The sequence below is a fragment of the Lepidochelys kempii genome, chromosome 4 (genome assembly GCF_965140285.1).
Source record: "Lepidochelys kempii isolate rLepKem1 chromosome 4, rLepKem1.hap1, whole genome shotgun sequence".
Classification (NCBI taxonomy): domain Eukaryota; kingdom Metazoa; phylum Chordata; order Testudines; family Cheloniidae; genus Lepidochelys; species Lepidochelys kempii.
In genome coordinates, this window is record NC_136383.1 from 112,372,256 (window position 1) to 112,396,770 (window position 24,515).

Here is a 24,515-nt window from a genome sequence, read left to right on the forward strand (position 1 = left end):
CAAATATATAAATGCTAAATGTTTCCTTCTTAACAAAAAGTGTGGATTTTTTAAGTTTTTTTCCTCCACAGTCATGCTCGTGGGCAGCACTATGCACATTTGGGGAACAAAAGTGAAGAAGCTTCAAAATTACAAAAATACAATCAAAATTAACTAACAATCTTCTACAAAAATAGTAAAATAAATATGATCTGTAAAAAAATCAAATACAGTGTTCAACAGTTAGAAAATAAGAACTTGGTAGATAAAAAAAGGAAAAAAGAAAAGAAAAAGAAAGGTTGTGGTGCAGGATACGATAATTGTAACTTTAGTTGCTCCAGAAACGAAGAGACAAGTAAAACCACACATTTCAATTACTTTTACCCATGCCAAAAAGGGTAGCCTTTTTTGTTCCCCTACAGCTTAAATAGTTCTATTTAACAGGGAAAGTTATTTTCCAACATCTCCAATCATTTCAATTTTGTACTATTTTCATATGAATGTTCATTATTTAATATACTTAAAGGCTCTTCAAATTTTAAACATTAAGCAGAAAATATGAAAATAAAGTTAAAAAAATCTGCAGAATTAAATTATACCTAAGTAATTAACATTGCAAAACTACTGATTTCTTTTCTAAATTCCAAAAATTGAGGTATAGCAAAGGAGATGTCATCAGTCAAAAAAAGTGTGCCTTAAAATAGCTGACTGTTGGAAAAATCTCTCACAGAGATATAAAAATAGTGCATAACAAATGTCAAAAATGGATCAAGGTTTGGCAGGGTTTAGGTTAGAAAAGAATACTCCAAAAATCTGGAGGATCATGGTTAAGTAACAAATAGGGAACACTGACAAATAAATTAGTAAAAAGCTCTTCTTAAAACAGCATCAATTTTAAACATTAAAAACTTGAACCACAACCACAATAAAACAGCAGAATTAGACATGAACCACGTATTGTACAGTACAAAAAAAGCACATCGTAGACAACCAATATAAGATCAACACTTTGCTTACAAGAAAGATTGTCCCAAGGGATTGCAAAGAGCAATACCCTTGTAATTTCATCTCTTTAGAGTCAGACTCTTAATTCTGCATTTTAACATTTACCATTGTTGGGTGCTTGCTTAGACTGCAAAACATCTCTTTGTTCCATTAAAATGTAGGGGCTAGTTGCATTAAAAATGCTCTCAGATAGAAGAATCATTAGCAGTGTTTTTGTCCATTAGGGTTCAGTACCAAAGAAATGTATTAAATATTGCCTTTGTCCAAACTGTTTTTTTCAAAATTTGCAAGCAAGTTACTTTGATGAAGGAGTTCATTACTAGAACTCCTTCATCAAAATAAAAACACTGTACTTGCCTGTCAAGTAGCTACGTTTCATGCAACAGTGACCCCAGTTTGACAGAAGACCACAATGCACACAGGTCACACATGTAAGCAAGTTTTTAAGTCAGATTTCACTGTTGTCTTAAAGGTAAAATTTAGTTTGTTATGCAACTAGCCGACTGTATATTATACCATCTCCATTTTGACTTTACCTAGATTTAATTACTAAAGCATAATGCATTCTTATATAAGCATACTTTTTAAAAATGTATTTTGCATGGGTTTTACATTTGGTGACTGGTTAGCAGTGTGCTGGCCATCTTTGGTTTGTAGAGGAAATCTTAACCATGAACAATCAAGGGGGTTTAAATTAACTTTTTTTTTTTTTGTGTAAAATTCTAGCGTTTTACTCAAACTCATGTCTATACTACATCACCCACATTAATTAGAACCACACATCACAAATTTGCACAGGGATTACAATATTACATCCAGTCTGCATAAATCGAATTCCACTACCGACCAGGTCACAAAATGGCTGCACTTTCTAATCTAAAACTAATTTGCATATTGTACACATGGACATTTTTTTTTACTTGAGTCACAATAATGCATGCAAGTTTGTTTTTTGTAACAAATTTTGTAATTTGCTCATGCTACCTAGATTCAAGAGAGCCTTTTTTGAACATTTGCAATTAACAGTACTAGTGCATGCATATGGTGTATACAGGTAAGTAAACATGCAGTTTTTTCACATTCTAAAACTATGGCAGTTCAGGCCATATTGTGCTGCCTGCATTTTATCTGTAATGCAGTGTCTCTTAAATGTTTCAATCCCGTATTAATAGGTGGCATTACACATAACACCTATATAGCAGCATAGCTAATACAGCTTGTGATTAAAAGTGTTTAAAAATAGCTAATAAATCAGATTATCTTGAGGTATTATTTCTTGCAAGTCAAAATGGAGAGCAAAAATCAACCCTAATTTTTAGTTTATGTATACACTGAAAATAGCAACAACAATAAAAATAAGCTTTTTGTAGCAGACATATTCCATCTTCACTATTTTGCTACCTTTGGTAAATTACTGGGGCAGATCTTGAAGTTAAAAACCCATGTTTAGAAATAAGTGCACGCTTCACCCACTAAATATAGCAGCAGACTTTGTGCCCCTACGCAAAAACATTTTCTCATATCTAATTTTAACTTTACATATAAAAATAACTTGGAGAAAATACAAAAGAACATTTTATTTTAACATGAAAATATCACAAAAATTAGTAAGCCTGAGATGTAGGGTTTTGGTGAAAAACAAGAGGCTTGTAGTGTTTTGGCTGCTGATAAAGATGCATGTATTGATAGCTGGGGTGAAAAGCAGAAGAATGCACTTATTTCTTCTGCATGTCAGTATCTTCAAACACAGTAAGCCACATGCACCCTTCTTTCCTTATGTAGACGCTGGTTCACCATGCTTAGTTCCAGCGGAAGTGGATCTGACGTGGGCGGTCAGCCCCCTCTTTTACCAATGGCTTATGGAATTCACGTCCTGCACGAGAGTGGATGTTTGCCCAGCAAAACTCACAGTAATACTGCAGGCAAGTGACATTGGCACAAAAGAAAGGAGCAAACTTTCCACCACATCGTGCACCCTGGCATTCATCACACATCTGGTCATCCAACACATATGGCTTTACCTCCACCTGTTGGGAAAAAAACAAAAACAAAAAACAACCAACCCTAGTTAATGTCTTGTATTTCTGCATCAGAAAAGATTAAGCATTTTCAATTTGTTTTATGGTTGCACAACAAAAACAAAACAAAAAAGTGCAAAAATCAATGTTACAGTGAGATATGCCACAGGAACACATATCCAGATCATAATGTTAGAAATACACAAATGTTTTTGTGGACAAGTGGAGATTGCAGTCTAGCCCTTACATGGTGAAGTGTAAATTAAACCAGGAGGAGAAAAGGAAATGGAAGCCTTGGTCACTTTCACATTGCCCAGTAACATTCACTGGGAGCAAAAAGATTGTGTGTGTAAATCATTTTACACACACTTTGTTTTGCTTCCAGTTGCCTTTACCAAATTCACTCCTACAATACACATTACTTTCTACTATTTATTGAGCAAATGTTGTGCTCAGTGCTTTCAAACATGCTTCAAGGAGCATACACTTTGAACAATACTAAGTTTGTTATAAAGGACTGCTTGAGAGTATCCGGCTAATCTATATTGTTGATAAAGGTTAATACAGAAGCACTGGTTGTGAAAAATATCAATGTTCAAAAGGGACCTCAACATGACCTCTAAAGGGTATGTCTACACTGCAGTTAAACACCCACTGCTGGCCCATGTGAGCTGACTCGAACTTCTGGGCTTTTTAACTGTCGTGTAAATATTTGGGCTCAGGCTGGAGCCCAGGCTCCAGGACCCCACAAGCAGAGAGGATCCCAGAGCCCAGGCTCCAGCTTGAGCCCAAACAGCTACACTACAATTAAATAGCCTGAGTCAGCTGACAGTGGCCAGCTGTGGGTGTTTAACTGCAGCATAGACGTACATTAATTATGCACACATAATTTTGCACACAATTATTTGATCATGCAAGAATCTAGCTTGTATGCAAACCAGAGTTACACTTACCAGCTTGCTCACATCCTGTTTTAGAAACACAAATGATTGTTTGCACAGATAATTTGTGCAAATTAACAGCCATTTCAGGAATAAGACATATCAAATTTGTGGCCACCAGCCTTGGTGATACATTCCTTTAACTCCTTCTATAACAATCTATTGTGTACAAGTTAAAATAGTTAATACACTGTATTTCTAGGTGGGTTTTTTTTTGGAAAACATTTAAAATGCCATCTTTGCAACTCTCAGACTACCAGACACCTGTTTTGTATAGACAGTTTCCCCACTCCTGAACACATCTGACTGTCAGAGTGGAAAAATGGCAAGTGTCCAATGGTTAATTTGCATTAGGTCTGTGTAACTGAACTGTAACACAGAGGAAAAAGAATTTCAAAACAAAATACAAAGAAATTGACCACATCTTTAAAAAAAAAAAAAAAAAAGCATTGTTCTCCACATTTTCCTCACTTTATAAAGAGGACATACCGCTTGTTGTCTGTCAAAACACAGTGTTGCCGCAGTTCATACTCACAAAGTGATTGCGATAAAAGGATTGTTTATCTATATACTTTAACATTAGTAAGACGCTACATAAAGATGGTATCCGTTCTGGAGCTAAGCAGTCACCCTTACCCTACTAGTTTCATACTGCTGAATGAAACAGTAAAAACTTGAATTAAAAATAAAGTATTTAAAATTTATCCTTAAACATATGAGAAAACTGGATGCAGCATGGACAAAAAGCTGCCACTCAGATGCATAATATTAATCAGCACACCACTTACCTTTAAAAAATGTGTTCTAATAAGTAGGCAAAAGTATTTCTGTTGCAAGATAGCTAAAGTTATTATATCACTTGATGTGAGTAATCGATGTAAACTCTTGAAAATGAAGTTAATTTTAAGTCAGAAACGCACTATTCTTACAACAAATGCTAATCAAATTAAAAGAAAAGGGGAACTAGCAATCCTTAAAGTTAATCCCCAAATGTTTTACATCAAAAGTCTTTTTTTTCCCCAAGTGATCCACGAGTGATCATCATTCCTGACTGGTCTACAGTACATAAAAAAATGTTGTGGGAAAAAAATAGGAAGTACACTCACTGCGCTAACCTGTATTTTTAATGCAAGCTCTACAGTCTGTATCACTGCAACAAGTCACTTTTCTAGGAGTTAAACTCAAAGCTTTTAATATGAATAGGTACCTCATGCAATAGTTATCTTTATAATTTAAAGCAACAAGTGAAGCACTGTGTATTTCAGTAAGAATAAGTGTGTGTGGGCTGAACTTCAAAATTCAAGGATCTCTGACTATCTATTGTTAGGGAGAGTGCTGTCATCAGATGTGTGCCAATGGCTCCTTAAACTCTGAAAGAACCCCAAACCCTTCAGTGGTTTCAGTTCAACCATGAAAATACTGAATCAGTGTATTAACTTATAGAATAGGAGAGCATTTCTTTTTAACCGTTTGCACTTTCTCTCTTCTCCTTTTCCTCATCTCCATGCCAATTAATATGAGTTTGGGCTTTTTAAAAAACTGAGACAAGCAAGAAAATAGTGCATAATTAAAAAAAAGATGACTCAGATAATTAGGAAAAAAGCCCACTAAAATAATCACCTTCTAATCAATGAAAGATCACACCTAACATAATCTAGTACCAAGTTAGAATACAAACCCATGTAACTATGGATGTACAAGACTGGATGGATGTTACCTGGTTTACTGCATAAATGAAGAATGTATGGCAAGTACGGTATATGTATCCAACCAGTAAAGATAGCCCATACCTCAGAGAGAGGCCAACCGACCATCTTCAAGCCAGAGTTACAGAAACGGAGTGTCAGAAAGACACAAAACTGTATCTAGAGATGTAGAGATGCATTCCATAGTGGACCATCTCACTAGGATTCCCCCAAATTTCCTGATGGGAGGCAACTTAGGTGGCAGGAAAATACACTGCTTTAGGTAGGATGCATCTTCCAACTGAGATAGAAGAGGCTGATCATTCCTCATGTACAGAGAGGATCACTCCTGGGGATGGGATTACACAGTTGAAATGAAGAAACTCTGGTCATAGGGGATTCAACCATTAGAAATGTAGGGATTGTCTATACTTTGAGTTAGCGTGCAGCAAGCCCTGGTATAATTTATAGAGCACTAGTTTGCTGCGCACTATCTGCAGGCTGAACCCCAGTACAGTGTACTAAAAGTTCCATAGTGCACGCTGATGCAACATTTTGGTGCATTGTAGCAGGGATCACACAGCATTTAATACATGGCTAGCTAGTGCACTGGAGAGTCACACACCCTCGCTTGCCAAGCTCTCCCTTGCTGTGTAAACAATCTCATAGATAGTTGGGTATATGGTAATTGTGACATCTGGTTATCTGTCTACTGAATGCAAAGGTGGAAAATCTCATGAAACATCTAGAGAATACTGGTAACAAGCTTGTGGTCATAATACCTGTACCATGATACCAATGATGTAGGGAAGTGTATGAGTAAGGACCTGGAAGCTAAATTTAGATTGCTAGGAAGTATGCATAGGTCCAGAGCCACTGTCATAGCTTTCTATGCCATGCCTCCAGTTCCACAGGCTGGGGCCAGCTAAACAGGGAGCATTGAGACCCTGAAGTTCATGGATGAGAAGATGGTGTAAAGAGGAAGGCTTTAAATTTACTAGGTCCTGAGGAGCGTTTTAGAGAAAGGAGAGCCTATACAGAAGGGATGGGCTTCACCTTAATCACAGTGAAATCAGCCTGCTGGAACATAAAATGATATTTTGGGGGACTGTTCAAAGCAGAGCTTGGGGTAGGGGTTAAGGAAAACAAAAGGCATCTCTGTATCAAGTAAAGGATAGAACAGAAACAACAGCTAAACTGGGTCAGGCAGAAGTCAAGTTCACAGAGGTAATTTCTGTTAAAATCAACATGATGTCAGACTGAGGAGTTAAATAAAAATAGGCACGTGGTCAAAAACTATAAATATTTATATTCAAATGCAAGAATGCAAGATGAAGAGCACAATTATATGAACTAGAAAGTCTGCCAATGGAAGAGGACCTTGGCATAACAGAATTACAGAAACATGGACGAATGCAAAAACCGAAACCAAACATGGATACTATAATTCCTGGGTATAAATCATATAAGAAATACATATTAGATTGTAGAAACAGGAGAGGAGTGCCACATCTAAAATATTCCATAGAATCTATTCAGACAGTCCTCACCACCCAAAAGTTATAACTCCAAGTTATAAGAATACAAAGCAGGGTCTGTACTACTACAGACCAGAAGGAGGAAATTGATCTCTCTCAATGTTCTGAACTCAAAGACCATAATAAAGTCTAATAAAATTATATTAAATGAAGACTTCAACTACCTTCATATAAACTTGTCAAATATCTTAGTGGGACAAGAAAAAAAAATCAACGCCTTCTTAAATAATTGGTTTGTGGAACTGCTAGGGTTACTGAGTAAACAAGAGAAGCTCATCTCAACTTAGTCCTCAGTAACACACAGGAGTTGGTCCAAGAAACATCTACAGTTGAACCAGTAAGTAACAGTACACACAATAAAATTAAATGCAACATAACTGAGGGGAGAAAGGTACCACAAGCTGAAAAAGGGGACTTCAAAAAGACCCTAAAGTCAAAGCTAAAAAAGTTACAATCCTAACATTTAGCACAGATGCTACTTACAAAAGAAAAAAAAAAAGACTCAGAAAAATGCAGATTTAAACGAAAAAGGAAAGCAGGAAGCCAGAAAGTAAATCAGTATGGCTAAATGGCAAGTTTCAAGAGGTTACTTAAATAACACAGATAAACTTTCAGAAAATGGAAAATCAATGTTAATGAAAGACCAAAGACTACATCAGATACTATGTCAGAAGAAAATTAAGAGGGATCAAATGGAATTTGAAGAGCAAATAGCTAGAGGAAAAAACCCAAGCAGGTTATTTGTTGTTTAGTAACAAGCTTCCCCATGATTGCCCTCATGTTCTAAAAACCTTTATGTTGAGTCTTGATTAATTGTAGTTATATCCAAATGATGTTTGGGAAGCTGAAATCTTGTGGGTGTACACTGTATCCAAATACTGTGGTTTTGATCTAGGTATTTGTTGTTCTCTGCCCCCACTGTTTAGAAATCTGTGAGCACATGCCCACATCAGTTTTACCTTAGATTTTTATTTTTTCCTTCAAGTATCTAACTCCTTCCCCCTAAATTATATCACTTCATAGAATCATAGCATTAGACAGGACCTCAAGGGTCATCTACTCTAACCCCTACAAAAATACAAGATTTGTTGGGGTTAAACCATCCAAGACAGATGGCTATCCATTCTCTTTTTGAAAACTTCCAGTGAAGGAATTTCCACAACCTTCCTAGGCAATCTGTTCCATTGTCCTACTGTTCTTACAGTTAGGAAGTTTTTCCTGAGATTTAATCTAAATCTATGTTTTAGTTTGAACCCATTGCCTCCTGTCCTGTCTTCTGTGGCAAAAGAGAACAACTTTTCTCCATCTTTTTTATGGCAGCCTTTCAAGTATTTGAAGACAACGATCATGTTCCCCCTTAATCTCCTCTTTTCCAAGCTAAACATATGCACTTCCTTCATATTTTATATATATTATATAAAATCACACACACACACACACACACAGAGGGATCTCTGCTATTCCAATTGCCTTCTTGGCACCCAGAGGCCCTTCAAAATTTCTGGTGACCTAAATGCCATGAAAGAGAACAGTCTATTCAGAAGTTAAAGCTTCTTTTCACAAGTGTAGAAACAGGACTCATGAGCAAAATGATGTTCTTTGTCAAGCTTTTCATTTATTTTAGGATTCTCCCCCACCATTCCTTTTCCCTTTTCCAAAAACATAGGTATCAGTCCTTATGAGCAGCCTTATCAGCAACTATTTAATGTCTTAAGAAAAGTCATCTAATTTGAAGCTAACAGAAAATAATTAATTACATTTAAATATTGCTCACTGTGACAGGGTGCACTTGTCCGGCACTGGACAAGTCGGGGTTAACCTCGTACTTTGGGAGAGGAAGCCACGCCCCCACACCTCTGCTGGGAATACTCCAATTGGAGCGTCAGTATAAAAGGGAGCAGCCCAGCTCAGTCAAGGCTGACCACCGAAGTGAGAGGATGCACGCTCCAGGCTCCTGCCCAGGAGCTGCTGGAGCCTAAGACTGTGGAGGCCAAGCCTGCCGAGATCAGGACAGCCATTTGCAGACACCCAGGTGACACTGGAACCATCGGGAGCTTCACAGGCCAGAGACCACACCACTGGAAGACACAGTAGGAAGTAGCCCAGGGGAGCTAGACATTGATCTGGTTGTAGGACCGGGTGTTAAGTCAGTGTGGTTTGGACGGATCCCCACTGACTCAGAGGCAAATACACTTGCTGCTAATAGGGCCTTGGACTAGGACCCAGTGGAGTTGGGAGGGTCTGGGCCCCCTCCCCTGGCCACCTTCCCCCCCCACAGGAGGTGGACCATCCTCTTCTCACCTCCAAACCCTGCAGCCCTGTGAGGAAGAGCAGCCATATTGACTCTTGCGACTAGGCCATGCAGCCTTGCAAGAGAGAGCAACACAAGAAAAAATTAAAATCTAAATGTATATTTAAATTTCCTTTATAAGGTCAGTGGCTATCTATACAAATAGCATTAGAAAATTAATTATAAAAAATATTGCATTTCTTTAGCTTGACCAATATTTCCATGCACTATTTTATATGAATAATTCAACCAAAAAAAAACAAACCCCACAACAACCCAAATTACCTTTGATACATCTCACAAGTCTATGGGGCAAAGAATCAGATAAGGACAGCATTAACAAATGGCCAAACCTAACAAAAAGTCATCCTCATGAAGTTTTATATTTCTGTCAATTTGGAAACAGTAAATGTAGAACTGAAAATATTAATTCTCTCAACAGCAGCTTATTGGATTGGGTAAAAACTACATTGTGAAGAAAAAAATCTTTAAAAAGACCTACTTTGAAAAACTATTCAGTAAAAATGGCATTTTGAGGAGCATTATTTTTATTTCAGTGTCCCAAATTAAGTTTGTTCACTATACATATCAAAGGATTTTTCTTCTAACTACAAGCCGTGCAAACTCATCATAAGGTCTCAAAGTCAAGCTGTATTCTTTTTGGCTCATGTATCAACACCACAAGTAAGATTTGCTGGCTAAAGTTCCAATCTTTCTATTAGAAATGGGTGTGCACAGAGCCATTACTTTTAATAGAACTCAGCATAGATATAAGGGTTTGCCTATTCAGAAGCAATAGCAGAAGAGAGGCCCAAATTATGCCTCTGGATTACATCCACACAACCTTGTTTCCTTCAATGTTTAGTTTAAGGATGAGACAAAAAACGAGGGGGATTATGACAGCAGTATACAAAACACAGAAGGTATCTTGGATGCTTGGATTTACCTTCTCTCATAGCAAAAGAACAAAGGGACAAATCAATGAAAATGAAAAGCAATAAAGCAGACCTTTTGTTTGAAGTCAAAAGAGATATAAAACCCCTCATGTTTCAATGCAGAAGTCAACCTCTAAATTGGCAGGGGTTAGGTAATATTTCCTTTATGTGCCATTTATTCCATAATTGTGCCCAAACCCTCCTCAGGACCTTCTCTTGGTGGCAGAGACAGGACATCAGACTAGATAGCCCACTGGTCTGATCCTGTATTGCTATCCCTATGCTCCTGCAAGTGATGTTCCTAAGCTAAATCATCTGGTAACAAACAGGCGGAAGAGAAAGATAGAAAACCTCCCTTTAATTAAAATTGCATTCAAGTTGCATTCAAATACATACCCAATGAACAATAAAAGACACTGAGGACATACGATGATCTGTTCTGGACAACTAATTTCTAGTGGCCTAATTCATCTTTCATTTAAAAAAATGAAAACCTCAGGAGATTTCTGCTTCCTAGTTTAGTGAATTAGTTTCACAGCTTCATTACACTTTCATTTACCATAGTTACAGTGAAAAAACTAATCAAAGCCACAGCATGGAGAATTTATATATTTGAAACATTTAACAGCTGCAAGAGTACAGTTAGAAATACTGATTTCTTATGTGAAATGTAATGCCAGAAATTAACAGTCCAACAGCCATAATTAACCAGGTGTTAATGTGGCAAACAAATAGGCAATGTTTTATGCATCTGACACTCTTCATACAGGACACTGAATTTAAAACAAAGACATTAAGTTCTTTGCCTTTTGATATCTCTCAAATACACCCTGGTCCAAAAACTTACTTAACCTCAGTGTACTACTTACGTAAAACATAAGGGTTTTAAAGCTTTCAGAAACTGTGATCCAGTATTATACCGTTTTTATACAACATTTTATTACCTTCAGAAAATTGTGTACACAAGCATCTGTCGAAAGTATGAGATTTAATTCCCTTTATGTATTTAGAAGTAGTACTCTTTTCTATATATCAGTATTTGGACGAAAGCACAATATAAAAGCCCCAAACAAACAAAACGAACTAACTGGGATCCCATTATGCAGGGGAATGTACAAACACATGGGAATGTAACTAACTAATTTGAAATGAAGGAATAATTGAGTGTTATGAACAGTAGAATCAGCAGGATAAAATAATAAGGTCAGATTACATAACTTAGCTATTGTGACAAAGTTCCTCCTCTGCCTTGGTGGGTCCTGCGCTTATTGGCGAATTTGCTTGCCTCAGCGATTCACGGCAGCCCTCAGTTTGGCCACTTTTGCTAGTGGCTCAAACCTGCCATTCACTCAGCTACCTCATCACTGGCCAGCATGGGAAAAAGGAAGGAGAACAATCCCTGCAGTCTCTGCTGATCCACCATGTGGGTAGGGGAACAGACCAGAGACCTTCCCTTCTGGTGGAACCCACAGTCCAGGTCAACTCCTCCTGTGTCTGATCAGGAGCTGGGAGGTTTGCGGGGAACCCGGGCCTGCCCTCTACTCCGGGTTCCAGCCCAGGGTCCTGTGGAATGCAGCTGTCTAGAGTGCCTCCTAGAACAGCTGCGCGACAGCTACAACTCCCTGGGCTACTTCCCCATGGCCTCCTCCCAACACCTTCTTTATCCTCACCATAGGACCTTCCTCCTGGTGTCTGATAATGCTTGTACTCCTCAGTCCTCCAGCAATACGCCTTCTCACTCTCAGCACCTAGTGCCTCTTACTCCTAGCTCCTCGCACCAACACCACAAACTGAAGTGAGGTCCTTTTTAAACTCAGGTGTCCTGATTAGCCAGCCTGCCCTAATTGATTCTAGCAGCTTCTTAATTGGCTCCAGGTGTCCTAATTAGCCTGCCAGCCTGAATTTGTTCCAGCAAGTTCCTTCTTATTCTGGAACTGCCCCGTTACCTTTACCCAGGGAAAATGGACCTGCTTAATCTGGGACTAACATATCTGCCTTCTATATTGGCTGAGTCGACCATCATGACACCAGACCAGAAATATAAACACAATGCAAAATGGGAGGCCTTTAAATGCCAGTTGATATCTAAATTTCCTGAACATAGATATGTTGCGGATCATTTGAACCACTTGAATGTGACTAAAAAATAGACACACTCTTAAATCATATCTATTCACTTTTGGCATATTTGCAATGGTCTACCATCTGATCTGTTGTAGGCTGTTCAACACCTTTTATGGAAAATTTTGTACTGGGTATAAAAATGTTGGGATAAGGATGTGAATCAGATGAACATTTGTCTTCTGTTAATATATGTAGAGTTAATGACTTAAAATCAATCATACAGGAAAAAAAACCACACTCTCCTGTAGCCATCTGGCCTGACCCTGTCACACTATGTACATAATCTGATCGTACTAGAATATTGTTTTCCTTTAGAAAAAATGAGAAGCTATCTTAGACTACTGATCAATGTGGCCATCACTAGCTTCATTATTTTCTGTACAAATATAGCATTTCAATATAAATTTTACAATAGCTCTATGGGTCTGATACCAGATTTATCAAATTAAAGTCGCATAATCAAAGCAGCTATCTTGCTTAAAATTTGTTTCATTTTAAAGACATGTCAAAGATTAGGCCCATATTTTAGATTCCCCAAAATCTAATATTAACAATAAATATGTTCTAATAGAGAAGAAGAAAAATGTTAGCAGTGTGTTAGCATTTAAACATTCTTCTGCAGTGTTTACACCCCAATACTATAGCACAGAGGTTGGTAACTTATGGCATGTGTGCCAAAGATGGCCCACAAGCCGATTTTTAATGGCACGCTGCTGCCTGCTGGGTCCCAGCCGCCCGCCCCACTCAGCCCACTGCCAAACCCAGGCTGGTAGTGGGCTGAGCGGGGCTGGCGGCCAGGACGCCGGCAGGCAGCAGTGTGCCATTAAAAATCCTGCCCGCCCCAGCCCACTCTTCTCCGCCCCCCTGCACTGCCGGGGGCAGGGTGAAGAAGCTTGGTTCTGCTGGCTGCTGCTGCAGGGCAGGCAAGCTCCCCCCACTCCCCTGCATCTTCCCCCAGCGTGCTGGGTTCCTGCCCTTCCTCCTCTCCCTCCATGCCACTAATCAGCTGATGGCACTTGCGAGGGAGGGGGAGAAGTGGAGCGGCAGCATGCTCGCTGCTCTGGGGAGGAGGCGGAAAAGAGGTGGGGACGGGGCCGTGGGAACGGAATCAGGGCATATCCCCTCCAGCCCCTTGCCGTGAGCCACTCTGGGCAGGGCACTGGGAGCAGCCCCACGACCCAGGCCCACACTCCCAGCCCTCTGCCCTGACTCCTGCACCCCCCTCACATACTCCCAGCCCTCTGCCCTTACCCTTGCATCCCCACACACCCCAGCCTCCTGTCCTGACCCCTGCACCCCCCATGACCCCAGCCCTGACACCAGCACCCACCCACACATACCCAGCTCCCCCACACCCCATGCCCAGACTCCTGAACCCTCCTCACATGCCCTCAGCATGTGACTGACTCTTGCACCCCCCACATTCCCACCCCCACTGTGAGCACCGAACAGGAGCTCCTGCATCCCCCCCTACATTCCCACTTGCACCCCTTGCACCAAATGGAAGCTGCCCAGGTAAGCACTCCACACCTAAACCTCCTGCCCCAATCCTGAGCCCCCTCCCTCACTCTAGCTCCTGGCCAGACCCTACACCCCAACCCCCAGCCTGCTCCTTCACCCCCAGCCCTGTGCTCAGTGCACTCCCACCCTCAGCTCAGTGCAGAGAGAAAGAGAATGGGATAGAACCAGGGAGAAGGTAGGTACCCACTCTATGTGGGCAGGGCCGGGATCCCAGACCGGCAGTGGGCTAAGCGGGGCCGGCAGCTGGGACCCCAGCAAATGGAACCCCAGACCAGCAGCGGGCTGAGCCGCTCAGCCCACTGCCAGTCTGGGGTCCCAGCCACCAGCCCCACTCAGCCCGCTGCCAGTCTGGGGTTCTGGCTGCCGGCCCTTTGCCAGCCGGGGTCCCGGCCGCAGGCCCCCGCTCAGCGTAAGATCAGCATTTTAAATGAAGCTTCTTGAACATTTTGAAAACCTTGTGTACTTTACATACGAGAATAGTTTAGTTATATAATATATAGACTTATAGAGAGAGACCTTCTAAAAAACGTTAAAATGTATTACTGGCATGCGAAATCCTAAAGTAAAGTGAATACATGAAGACTCGGCACACCACTTCTGAAAGGTTTCACAACAACAATCTGAAAGTGAAACTGACTAGGAAACAAAATTGAAATTTACTAATCTATTCTCATTAATCCAGAAGACTAAAATGCAAAAAAACAAACATAAGCGTTTAATAGGTAAATTCAAGGTTCCAATTATTCAGAGATTAAATTGCAGTAAGTAATATGTAAAATGGAATTTAGGAGGACTAACAGATTTTGAAGAGGAAATAGCTGAAATATAAAAAAATCCCAAGAGATTTTTCAAGTATATCAGAAGCATAAAGCAGGCACACAAATCAGTGGATCTTCTGTATCGCCAAGGGACAAAGGAGGCAATTAGAAGAAGATAAGAACATTGCTGACAAGCTAAATAATTTCTCTGCATCAGTTTTCACCTCAGATGATGTTAGGAAGATAACTACACCAGAACTCCTTTTTTTCTGGAAATAAAAGATAAGGTACTATCAGACATTGAGAAATCAGAAGAAGAGGTGTCGAAACAAGCGGATAATCTAAAAAGCAGTAAGTCACTATGTCAGGATGGTATACATCCAAGAGTACTGAAGAAGCTCAAGGATGATGTGGCTGAACTGCAAGCAAAGAACATGCATTCTTCTCATTAAAAGTAGGCTTAAGGACTGAAGGGTAGCAAAAATTGTACCAATACATAAAAAAGGTTCCAGGGGTGATCCAGGTACAGACCAGTATGCCTTACTTCTGTACCTTGTAAATTCATTGAAATTACAATTAAAACCAGAATAATAAAATACCTAGAAGATCATATGATATGATATAGTCGAACCAGCATGGTTTCTGCAAAGAGAAATAATGTCTCACTAATCTATTAGAATTCTTTGAATGGATCAATATAGTAATAGATAAAGGAGAAACTGCTGACATTTATTTAAGACGATCAAAAAGGTCCCTCACAAAAGGCTACTAAAGAAGCTAAGTAGCCATGGAAATATAAGGGAGCATATTGTCTTGGATTGAAAACTGGTTAAAAAATAAGGAACAAAGAATAGAAATAAATGGTCAATTATCATCATGGCGAAAGGCTAACAGAGGGTGCCTTAGGGTTCCATACTAGGAACGTTCTTTAATATTTATTAATGATGTGGCTAAGCAGAGAAGTGGCAAAATTTGTAGATGAGAAAGTTATTTAAGTTAGTCAAATCCAAAGAAGAATGTGAGGAACTTCAGAGGGACCTAACCAAACTAGGTGAATGGGCAACACAGTGGCAGACAAAGTTCCAGGTAAATAAATGCAAAGCAAACACAAAGTGGAAGGAAAAATTTGAATTATGCATTCACCTTACAGGGTTGTAAATTACTTTATTAACTCAGTAAAGGTACCTGGGCATCATTGTGACAGATCAATGAAGACTTTTGTGCATGACACAGCTGCAGTCACAAAAGCAAACAAGGTGTTAGGATGCATAAGGAACAGGATGAAGAATAATACAGAAAATATTATAGTACCATTTTATAAATCAATGCTGTACTCCTCATCTGGAATACTGAGTGGAATATCCACCTCAAAAAGTGTATAGCAGAATTAGAGAGGATTCAGAGAAGGGAAATTAAAATGTCAGGGGCATGGAAAAATTCATATAAAGAGATATCGAAAAGTTTGGGATTGTTTACCTTAGAAAGGCAAGGAATAAAAAAGGACCCAAAATAAAAGTACATGAAAGAAAGAATGGTACAGGGAAGATAGACTGGTGCTTTGGTTCTCCCTGGCTCACAACACAAGAACCGGGTGACATTCAATGAAACTGAAAAGCAGTAAATTCAAGATTGGTAAAAAGAAATACTTTTTCCACTCACGGCGTAATTCAACTGTGGAATTAGACTACCACAGTATGTCACAGAAGCGGAGAACTTAGAGGGCATGGACATTTATACGGATAACAAGAATATCCAAAGTTATATCAGTTAATGCAAGCAAAGTGTTTTGGAACACATACACACACTCACACTCTCTCTCCAGTGCTTAGAGCCATCTCTGTTGGGGATAAGGAAGAGAACTTCATGGGGCATATTATATCAGATCTGCCTCATGTGGGATTCTAGCATCTTCCTCTGAAGCATTTAGCACTGGCCATTACAGAAGACAAGATACTGGACTAGATGGACCATTGGTCTGATCCAGTAGAGCCATTCAGAAATTCCTGTTTCAGTTTCCCAGTAACACAGCTAAGGAATATTTAAACAGGATTCATAATCTGACAATATGCCTTCAATGTTCCTTTAGAAAAGTTAAATGACTATTATTTATCACCATGGCATGATAAACTTACTGTCTACCCATTTATGGCCAGCATCACCATAATATCAGAGTTCCTCATAATTATTCATGTATTTATCCTCACAACACCCTTGTGGGGTAGTGAAGTGCTATTATTCCCATTTTGGGGATAGGAACTGAGGCAGACACAGATTAAGTGACTTGTCCAAGATCACAAAGGATAACTGTGGCAGAGCAGGAATTGAACCCTGGACTTTAGAGTCTCAGCCCACAACCCAAACCACACGGTTATTCTTCTTCCCACATAAATACCTATTAGCCAAAGGGCTAAAAACCTATTAGCCAGAGATGGATACGGAAGATGAGAAGGGGAGGTCTGACCAATAAAATTAATGCCTTCATGAAAAGTCCAGTCCACTCTCTTGCCCCACATACAGAATTGCTGGGAAGGAACCCTACCTGAGGGCTTCAACTTCTACTTCATTCTCTAGTTAATAGATGTATGAAAAATGTGAAGCTATTCCTCAGTCTTCTCGGTTTGCTTAAAGCAGTGGTTTTCAAACTTTTGTATTGGTGACCCCTTTCACATAGCAAGCCTCTGAGTGCAACCTTATAAATTAAAAATACTTGAATATATTTACCACCATTATAAACGCTGGATGCAAAGCAAGGTTTGGGGTGGAGGCTGAAAGCTTGCGACCGCCCACGTAATAACCTCGCACCCCCTGAGAGGTCCCGACCCCCAGTTTGAGAACCCCTGGCTGAAAGGAATAAGGCATTCCCTCTCCCCACCACAGCCAGGAGGTTCTAATGAGAGGTACTATTTTTCTCTCAGTCTTTGGCTTGCTATAATGGAGAGGGAATCTCCACTACTCTAACCTTCCTCCTCTTTACCCAGATTCCTTTTTGGGAACACCCTCTCCGTGATAAAGCTCCAACAACTGCCACTACCAATAGTTTTCCAAAGCAGCAACATACTGTACTTAAACTGACATAATTTATGTCAGTTTCCTTGCTGCCCACATGCTTCTAAATAGCAGTAGTGAAACTGACCAATCTTATCAGTATCATTTTGATTTTTGCTTTGGGAAGCTATGAGCAGCCCTGGATACACAGGAATTGTCCATCTGCAAACTCAGGAAGACAGCACTTCACCGGTGCACATTTAAAAAGCTGTCTCTACAATGTTAAGAGTTGGCAATATCTGATTTTGGGTGTCCAGCTTGAGGTCCATTGGGCCAGATTTTCACAAGTTTTGAGCACCTACAACCAATGGAAACTGCAGATACTAAGCTGCTCTGAAAATCAAACCTAAGGCGTCTCAGTGTAAAAAAGTGTCAGAATGGTAGAAGATTCCAAAAACCGTGCTAGTTTACTTTGAATAAAAGGAAGAAAAACAGTGTATTTTTCAAGCCCTTTGACCTTGATGTCAAAAAAGGAGCTATGTCTCTAGAAGAAGAATATATGGTATAGAGTAAGTCACAAGAACAAACTGCTGCTTTGCTGAATATATATTGCACATTAAGGTTTTAATTTCTAGAACTTCAGCAGTTACATGACTATTAAAAAAAATGTAACTAAGAAGTTAGTATCAAAGCCAAACCAAATGCAACTTCAGTGAATTCTGTGAGGTGTGTTTTATACCTTGCCACTCATTTGTAGAGGCACGTAATAAATGTTTTAAACAACTAATTCTCTACAACTTACTCGTTTATCGATATCGCCATGCTGAAGTTGAACAAACCGAGCACTAATGGCAGCAATATAACTCTGCTGATTGGAAAATGCAACACGCCCAGCACCTTTGGGGTATTTGAGCTCAGGGTCAGTATCAATTCCTGCATAACAAACTCCACCATAGAGACGGTCCATTATCATAGCCAATTCCACTATGGAGGAACAAAAGAATACAACAGTATTTTAAAATAAGCAATGTAAATGCTGTTAAATGTATTTTTATTTGAAAAATAATAGAAAACAAAAATCAGTCATTTATTATGTCATATGTACTGTAAAATACAAACCAATAATTTAGGAAGTATATATGGAATATTTCATAAGAATACTTAAAATATCAATTTTCACAACAGTGGCCACATCCCTCTCAAGTGATTTTATAAAGTCAAAACTCAGTAGAACCATGAGTCACTGTAGCCCGGTGTGCCCTGGGGCTGAACTCCAAGAGGATTTCCTTCATGGGATGTGAAAAAGGATTTCTGGGCAGACTCAGGGGCTAATGAATGCATGGACTGTGAACTGGGTAGAATTCCTACAAAATCCTTGTGTACATGTTGTAGCAGGCCACTATTATTTGGCTGTATAAATGCTCCATATCCTGCCTCCATTTGGTGTAGGGGCTTCTATTCTTCAAACCCCCATACAAAGTTTGCTTATCTGGACTTTGTGAGTGGGAACAGAATTTCATAAGAATTAATTTCAAATGTACAAATCAGATATTTTGGAAAACCATTCATGGCAGTTAAATGTCCAGTTCAGTTACTGCAGGTGATTTAATCTGTATGTATTGAAATTTTACTTTCAGGACATAGTTGATGCACTTGGAAATAGGGTATGAAGCTGTCAGCTGATGGGGCTGTTGAATAACAGTGATTATTTTAAATAAACACATCTGTTGGCAAATACAGTAAAGTGAGCTAAAAGTCTTACTACTTTAGTGAAGACAAGATAGTCATCACATTAATGCCACAGAAGCTCAGTTTCAGCAGATGATATTAATATGACAAGCAGTAGAGTGTTTGTTTAGTTTACTCAAACAATGAACTTTGACCAAGTAACTGGAAGCATTTTGACTGAAGTGATGAAAAAGAATCACAGTACTGTTTGGAAGAAGAAAAAGGCCATACTATATTTTTGCTGCAGTGACAACAAGCATAGTGTTTATATTATGGCTAAAGATAATTTTTTTTGCAAATGAAAAAATTCCATGAGGCCAGGAAATTCTAGGCCCAAGAATTAAAAACTGAAGAAGATTTTTTACACCCAGATCTTAGATTGTCACTTTTTTGGCTCTCAGTTTCCTGATGGATTAGTGGAGGTCGTGTGTCTTCCTTCTGACTGCTGTTCTTTCTGCGATGGAGTTATGCTACATTACAAGTTCTGGTATCATAAGTGGCACTCCTGCAGTCCCTCTAGTAGGTGCTGGGATTTCTAGCACATTGCCCTATGATTCCATTTCATACAAACTGTTGACTGGATGGATGCCATGGGATGCTCTAATAGACTACTAGTAAGACTGGAACAGCAGTAGTAAAATTCTGAGCAAGTTCAAGTGCAGTAATGGGGGCATGGACCCTCCAACCTATACTTTTTTTTATATATATATAAACAAAACCAACCTTTGAGTGATACATTTTATATTAAAACTTTGCCAAGTAATATCAAGGAATTTCCTATAGCTTTAACTTGGATACAACCATGAAGTTCTTGATGAGTTCTGATTTTAAGTAGATATAAATGATGAGTAGTGCTTTGTGGCCAAAGCCCACCTGGAGAACCTACAGGAGAGTGCGTGTAAATACGGGGAGATATTTCACAGTCTACCATCCAAATATTCTTGTGTATAAATCTTACACAATATGTAACTTTCAATTTATTACAGACAATAATATACCTTTAAAAATTGCCACATTACATACCAGTTTTATACTTACCAGCTCTTAATGGCCTAGGGACACCTCCAACGAAAATTGTTTTTCGAGGATCAAGCGGCTGTGAACCATCCATCACAAAGTCACTATCACTTAAGTTCCAGGGACGAATCTGAACCTATTTAATAAAAAAAGAAAATTGCATGCTACTTTAAGTCTCATCACATTACGGTCTTAGCATGTTCATCAGTCTATATAAACTGTCAGCTAGTCACAGTCTCATTAACTGAACATGTCTAGTTGCTCTGTTTTAATCCTATTAATTCAAGATACTGCGTTTTTTTAAGTCATTCAGTTGTCCCAGATGTTGAACTCTAACAACGGTAGTTTGCTTTTGATTATTTTCACCATCATCTCAGGAGCAGCTTTAGACAGATTGCAGCTATAGCCTGGAGGACATCTACTATTTACTTACTGGCTTGTCCTTGATAGTAGGACTGGAAACACATAGATAGAGCTTTCCATCTTCTTCAATGCAGGCATCAATCAGTGCCTGAACAGAGCTCTCCTCTTGGAAAAGGAGGAACGCATATCCTGAAGCAACAACAACAAAAAATTAGCTGAAAGTGTGAAATTTTTTCTCCTATGCTCTTCACAAAAAGTTTCTTCTCCATGTGAACGTATTTATTTGAAAAGCAAGGTTCAATGTGGAACTAATTTTCTGTTTAGAAGTCAGACAGCATCTTCATCTATGTAAATAACCTCCATAGCCAATTACTTTAATACCAACCTGAAATCTCTTTGTAACAAAATTCTTCATCAATAGCTCAATCCTTAGTGTTCTTCTAAAAGAGACCATCAATCACACACTACAACATTTAAGACAACATTTTACTTAAGACCCAAAAACACATTTCACTGCTAGCAGTAGGCATTATATGATGAAAATCTGATTTGGCACAAAAAGGCTAATCTCAATTCAAGAGATCAGAGCAAAGTACTCTGTTGCATAAATGACCTACCAAGCCTCCCGAATACTATACAAATAGGAATTTAAATGCATAATTAATACTATGGGGGGGGGGGGGGGGGAAGCCACTAGAAAAGCATTTTAATGGTTCTGGTTTAATAAATTTAATTTAATAATTACTTTTTTTTTTTTTAAACCAGAGCAACTCCACAGTTAGGGTTTTGTTCTAAAATATATTTAGAAACACAAAAATGTCTAGTTTTTCTCTAAAGTAGAGTGTTTTTTTCTGAAATACGTTAACAATTCAGTGTGAAAATTTTAGTTCGTTTTTATGCCATACATTTTCTATGCAGTTTTAGTTACTTTTACTCTGTAAATTTTTAAACAGGATTTCTTTGAAAATGGGCTCTGGCTGAAATATTTCCTTCTCAGTTCTCCTATTCCCTGTTGAGCGATACTTCTTTAAAAACATTTTTTTCTTTTTACACAAAACTTGATAGAGAAGTGTATCCTGTGTAAATCAGGTGCAACCTGAAAAGATTTTCTTTTTATAGAAGTGACAGGATTTAAGATAATTATTAGTAATCCTGTAATAATTGACAATTTATGCGCTGTGCACACAAACTGTTGACTGTTGGCCTGAGCACATAGAAACCGGATTGTATGACAGGCTAGGTTCACACAAACTTCCTTGCTTGCCTGCTTGGGGAACAGGTGCACATAATTCTGCTTGACTGGGTGGGTGAGAAGCTTGGTGCTTTAGGGGCGCGAGCGCGCACACACACACAAGTCTGAATATTTGGGGGAGAACTGGGTGCTTAGGGCTGATTGAGGGGACTTAGGTGAACATAAAATCTTCTTTGTAGATGCTACTTTTCTGTAATACTTTATCCTACAATAGAGAAGGAGAGTTCAAGCACTGCTGCTGATGGATAAAATATGCTGTCAGCAACTGCACCTATGACAGTCTGCACTACCCTCTGACAGAATCGTAGAAATGTAGGGCTGGAAGGGTCCTCAAATGGTTATCTAGTCCTTCCCCCACCTTCCTGCACTGAGACAGGACCATGTATATCTCTAGACCATCCTTATCAGGTGTTTGTTTATCCTATTCTTAAAAACCTCCAGTGACCGGGATTCCAAAACCTTCCTTGGAAGCCTATTACAGAATAACTTTTATAGTTAGAATGTTTCTTTCTGAATATCTAACCTAAATCTCCCTTGTTGCCGATTAAGCCAATTATTTCTTTTCCTATCTTCAGTGTATATGAAGAACAACTGATCACTTTCCTCTTTATAACAGCCCTTAGCATATTTGAAGACTATTTTCTGGTGACCCACTCAGTCTTCTTTTTTCAAGATTAAACATATTCAATTTTTTTAACCTTTCCTCATATGTCAAGTATTCTAAGCCTTTTATCTTTTTTGTAGCTCTTCCCTGGACTATCCAATTTTGTCCCCATTTTTCTTACAGTGTGGCACCCAAAACTGGATACAGTATTCCAACTGAGGCCTCACCAGTGCCAAGTAGAACAGGACAATTATCGCCTGTGTCTTACATGTGACACTCCTGAACGATATTTGCTTTTTTGCAAACTGCATCACATTGTTGGCTCATATTCCATTTGTGATCCATTATAACCCCCAGATTCTTTTCTGCGCTACTACTCCCTAGCCAGTTATTCCCTATTTTGTAGTTCTACATTTGATTATTCCTTCATAAATATAGTACTTTGCACTGGTCTTTACTGAATTTCATCTAGTTGATTACAGACCAGTCCTCCAATTTGCCATACACTAACACAGTAACCATGTCAAAGAAAGAAATTAGGTTGGTCTGGCATGATCTGGTTCTTGACAAATCCATATTGGCTATTACTTATCACTCTATTATTCTCCAAGTGATAATAAACTGATTGTCTAATAAATTTGTTCCATTATCTTTCCAGGTATCAAAATTAGGCTCACTGGTCTATAATTCCCTGGGTCCTCTTTGTCCCCCCTTTAAAGATAGGTACTATGTTTACACTTTTCCAGGCCTCTGTGACATCACCCAGCCTCCATGAGTTCTCAAAGATAATTGTTAACGGTTTCACAATTGCTTCAGCTAATTTCTTAAGTGCCCTAGGGTGAATTTCATCAGGTCCTGCTGAATTGAATACATTTAACTTACTTAACTATTCTTTACACTGTTCTTTCCCTCTTCTGGCTCGTGTCCCTTCCCTCTTTTTGTTAATATATCTGGTTCTGGTCGCAGTGAACCTTGTCAGTGAAGTCTGAAGCAAAATAGGCATTATACACTTCAGCCTTCTTGATGTAATCTATTATTAGCTCTCCTTCCCTGTTAAGTAGAGGACCTATACTTCATCTTTCTCCTAAATGTATTTATAGAGCCTCTTCTTATTTGTCCCTTGTAGGTATTACTCATTTTGTGCCTTAGCCTTTTTCATTTTGTCTCAATATGCTTTCATTATTCTTTTGTACTTATCCTTAGCAATTTGTCCATGTTTCCACTTTCTGTTGGATTTATTTTTTTATTTTTATTTTTTTAATTTCAGGACATTCATGAGCTTCTAATGCAGCCATATTGGTGTCGTGCTTGTTTTCCTATTTTTGGGTCTGTGGTGGCTTCCTATGAGCTAACCTTCTCTCCCAAACCAGAAGAGGCATATTTCCCATCCTGGCACACTTCTTGTCACCAGGACCCTGGTTTAAGGCTATAACAGAGCTCCAAAAAGAACTAGATAAACTCATGGAGGATAGGTCCATCAATGGCTATTAGTCAAGATGGGCAGGAATGGTGTCCCTGGCCTTTGTTTGCCAGAAGTTGGAAATGGACAACAGAGGATGGATTACTTGATGATTACCTGTTCTGTTTATTCCCTCTGGGGCACCCGGCACTGGCCACTGTCGAAAGACAGAATACTGGGCTAGATGGACCTTTGGTCTGATCCAGTATGGCCTCTCTTATGTTCTTACGTTAAGAGGTAAATTTAGCCTATCAAAAATTTAAGTTGGGAATAACTGGATATTTGGGAGATAAAGAAGATTTGAATCATAGAA

General features: G+C 39.0%; 1 protein-coding gene across 6 annotated transcripts in view; it reads right to left on the reverse strand.

Moving 5' to 3' along the window:
* Positions 1 to 24,515, reverse strand: part of CPEB2 (cytoplasmic polyadenylation element binding protein 2) — a 92,228-nt gene that overhangs the window by 966 nt on the left and 66,747 nt on the right. For 5 of the 6 annotated variants that reach the window (XM_073342482.2, XM_073342478.2, XM_073342481.2 and 2 more), the window contains 4 exons: positions 20,958 to 21,076; positions 20,546 to 20,660; positions 18,582 to 18,763; positions 1 to 3,011 (listed from right to left, as the gene is read on the reverse strand). The exon at positions 1 to 3,011 is cut by the window's left edge and continues 966 nt beyond it. In XM_073342482.2, the coding sequence (XP_073198583.2) occupies positions 2,784 to 3,011; positions 18,582 to 18,763; positions 20,546 to 20,660; positions 20,958 to 21,076 (644 nt within the window). In that variant the 3' untranslated portion in view covers positions 1 to 2,783. The remainder of the gene's footprint in view (positions 3,012 to 18,581; positions 18,764 to 20,545; positions 20,661 to 20,957; positions 21,077 to 24,515) is intronic. The other variant, XM_073342483.2, reaches the window with a different exon arrangement.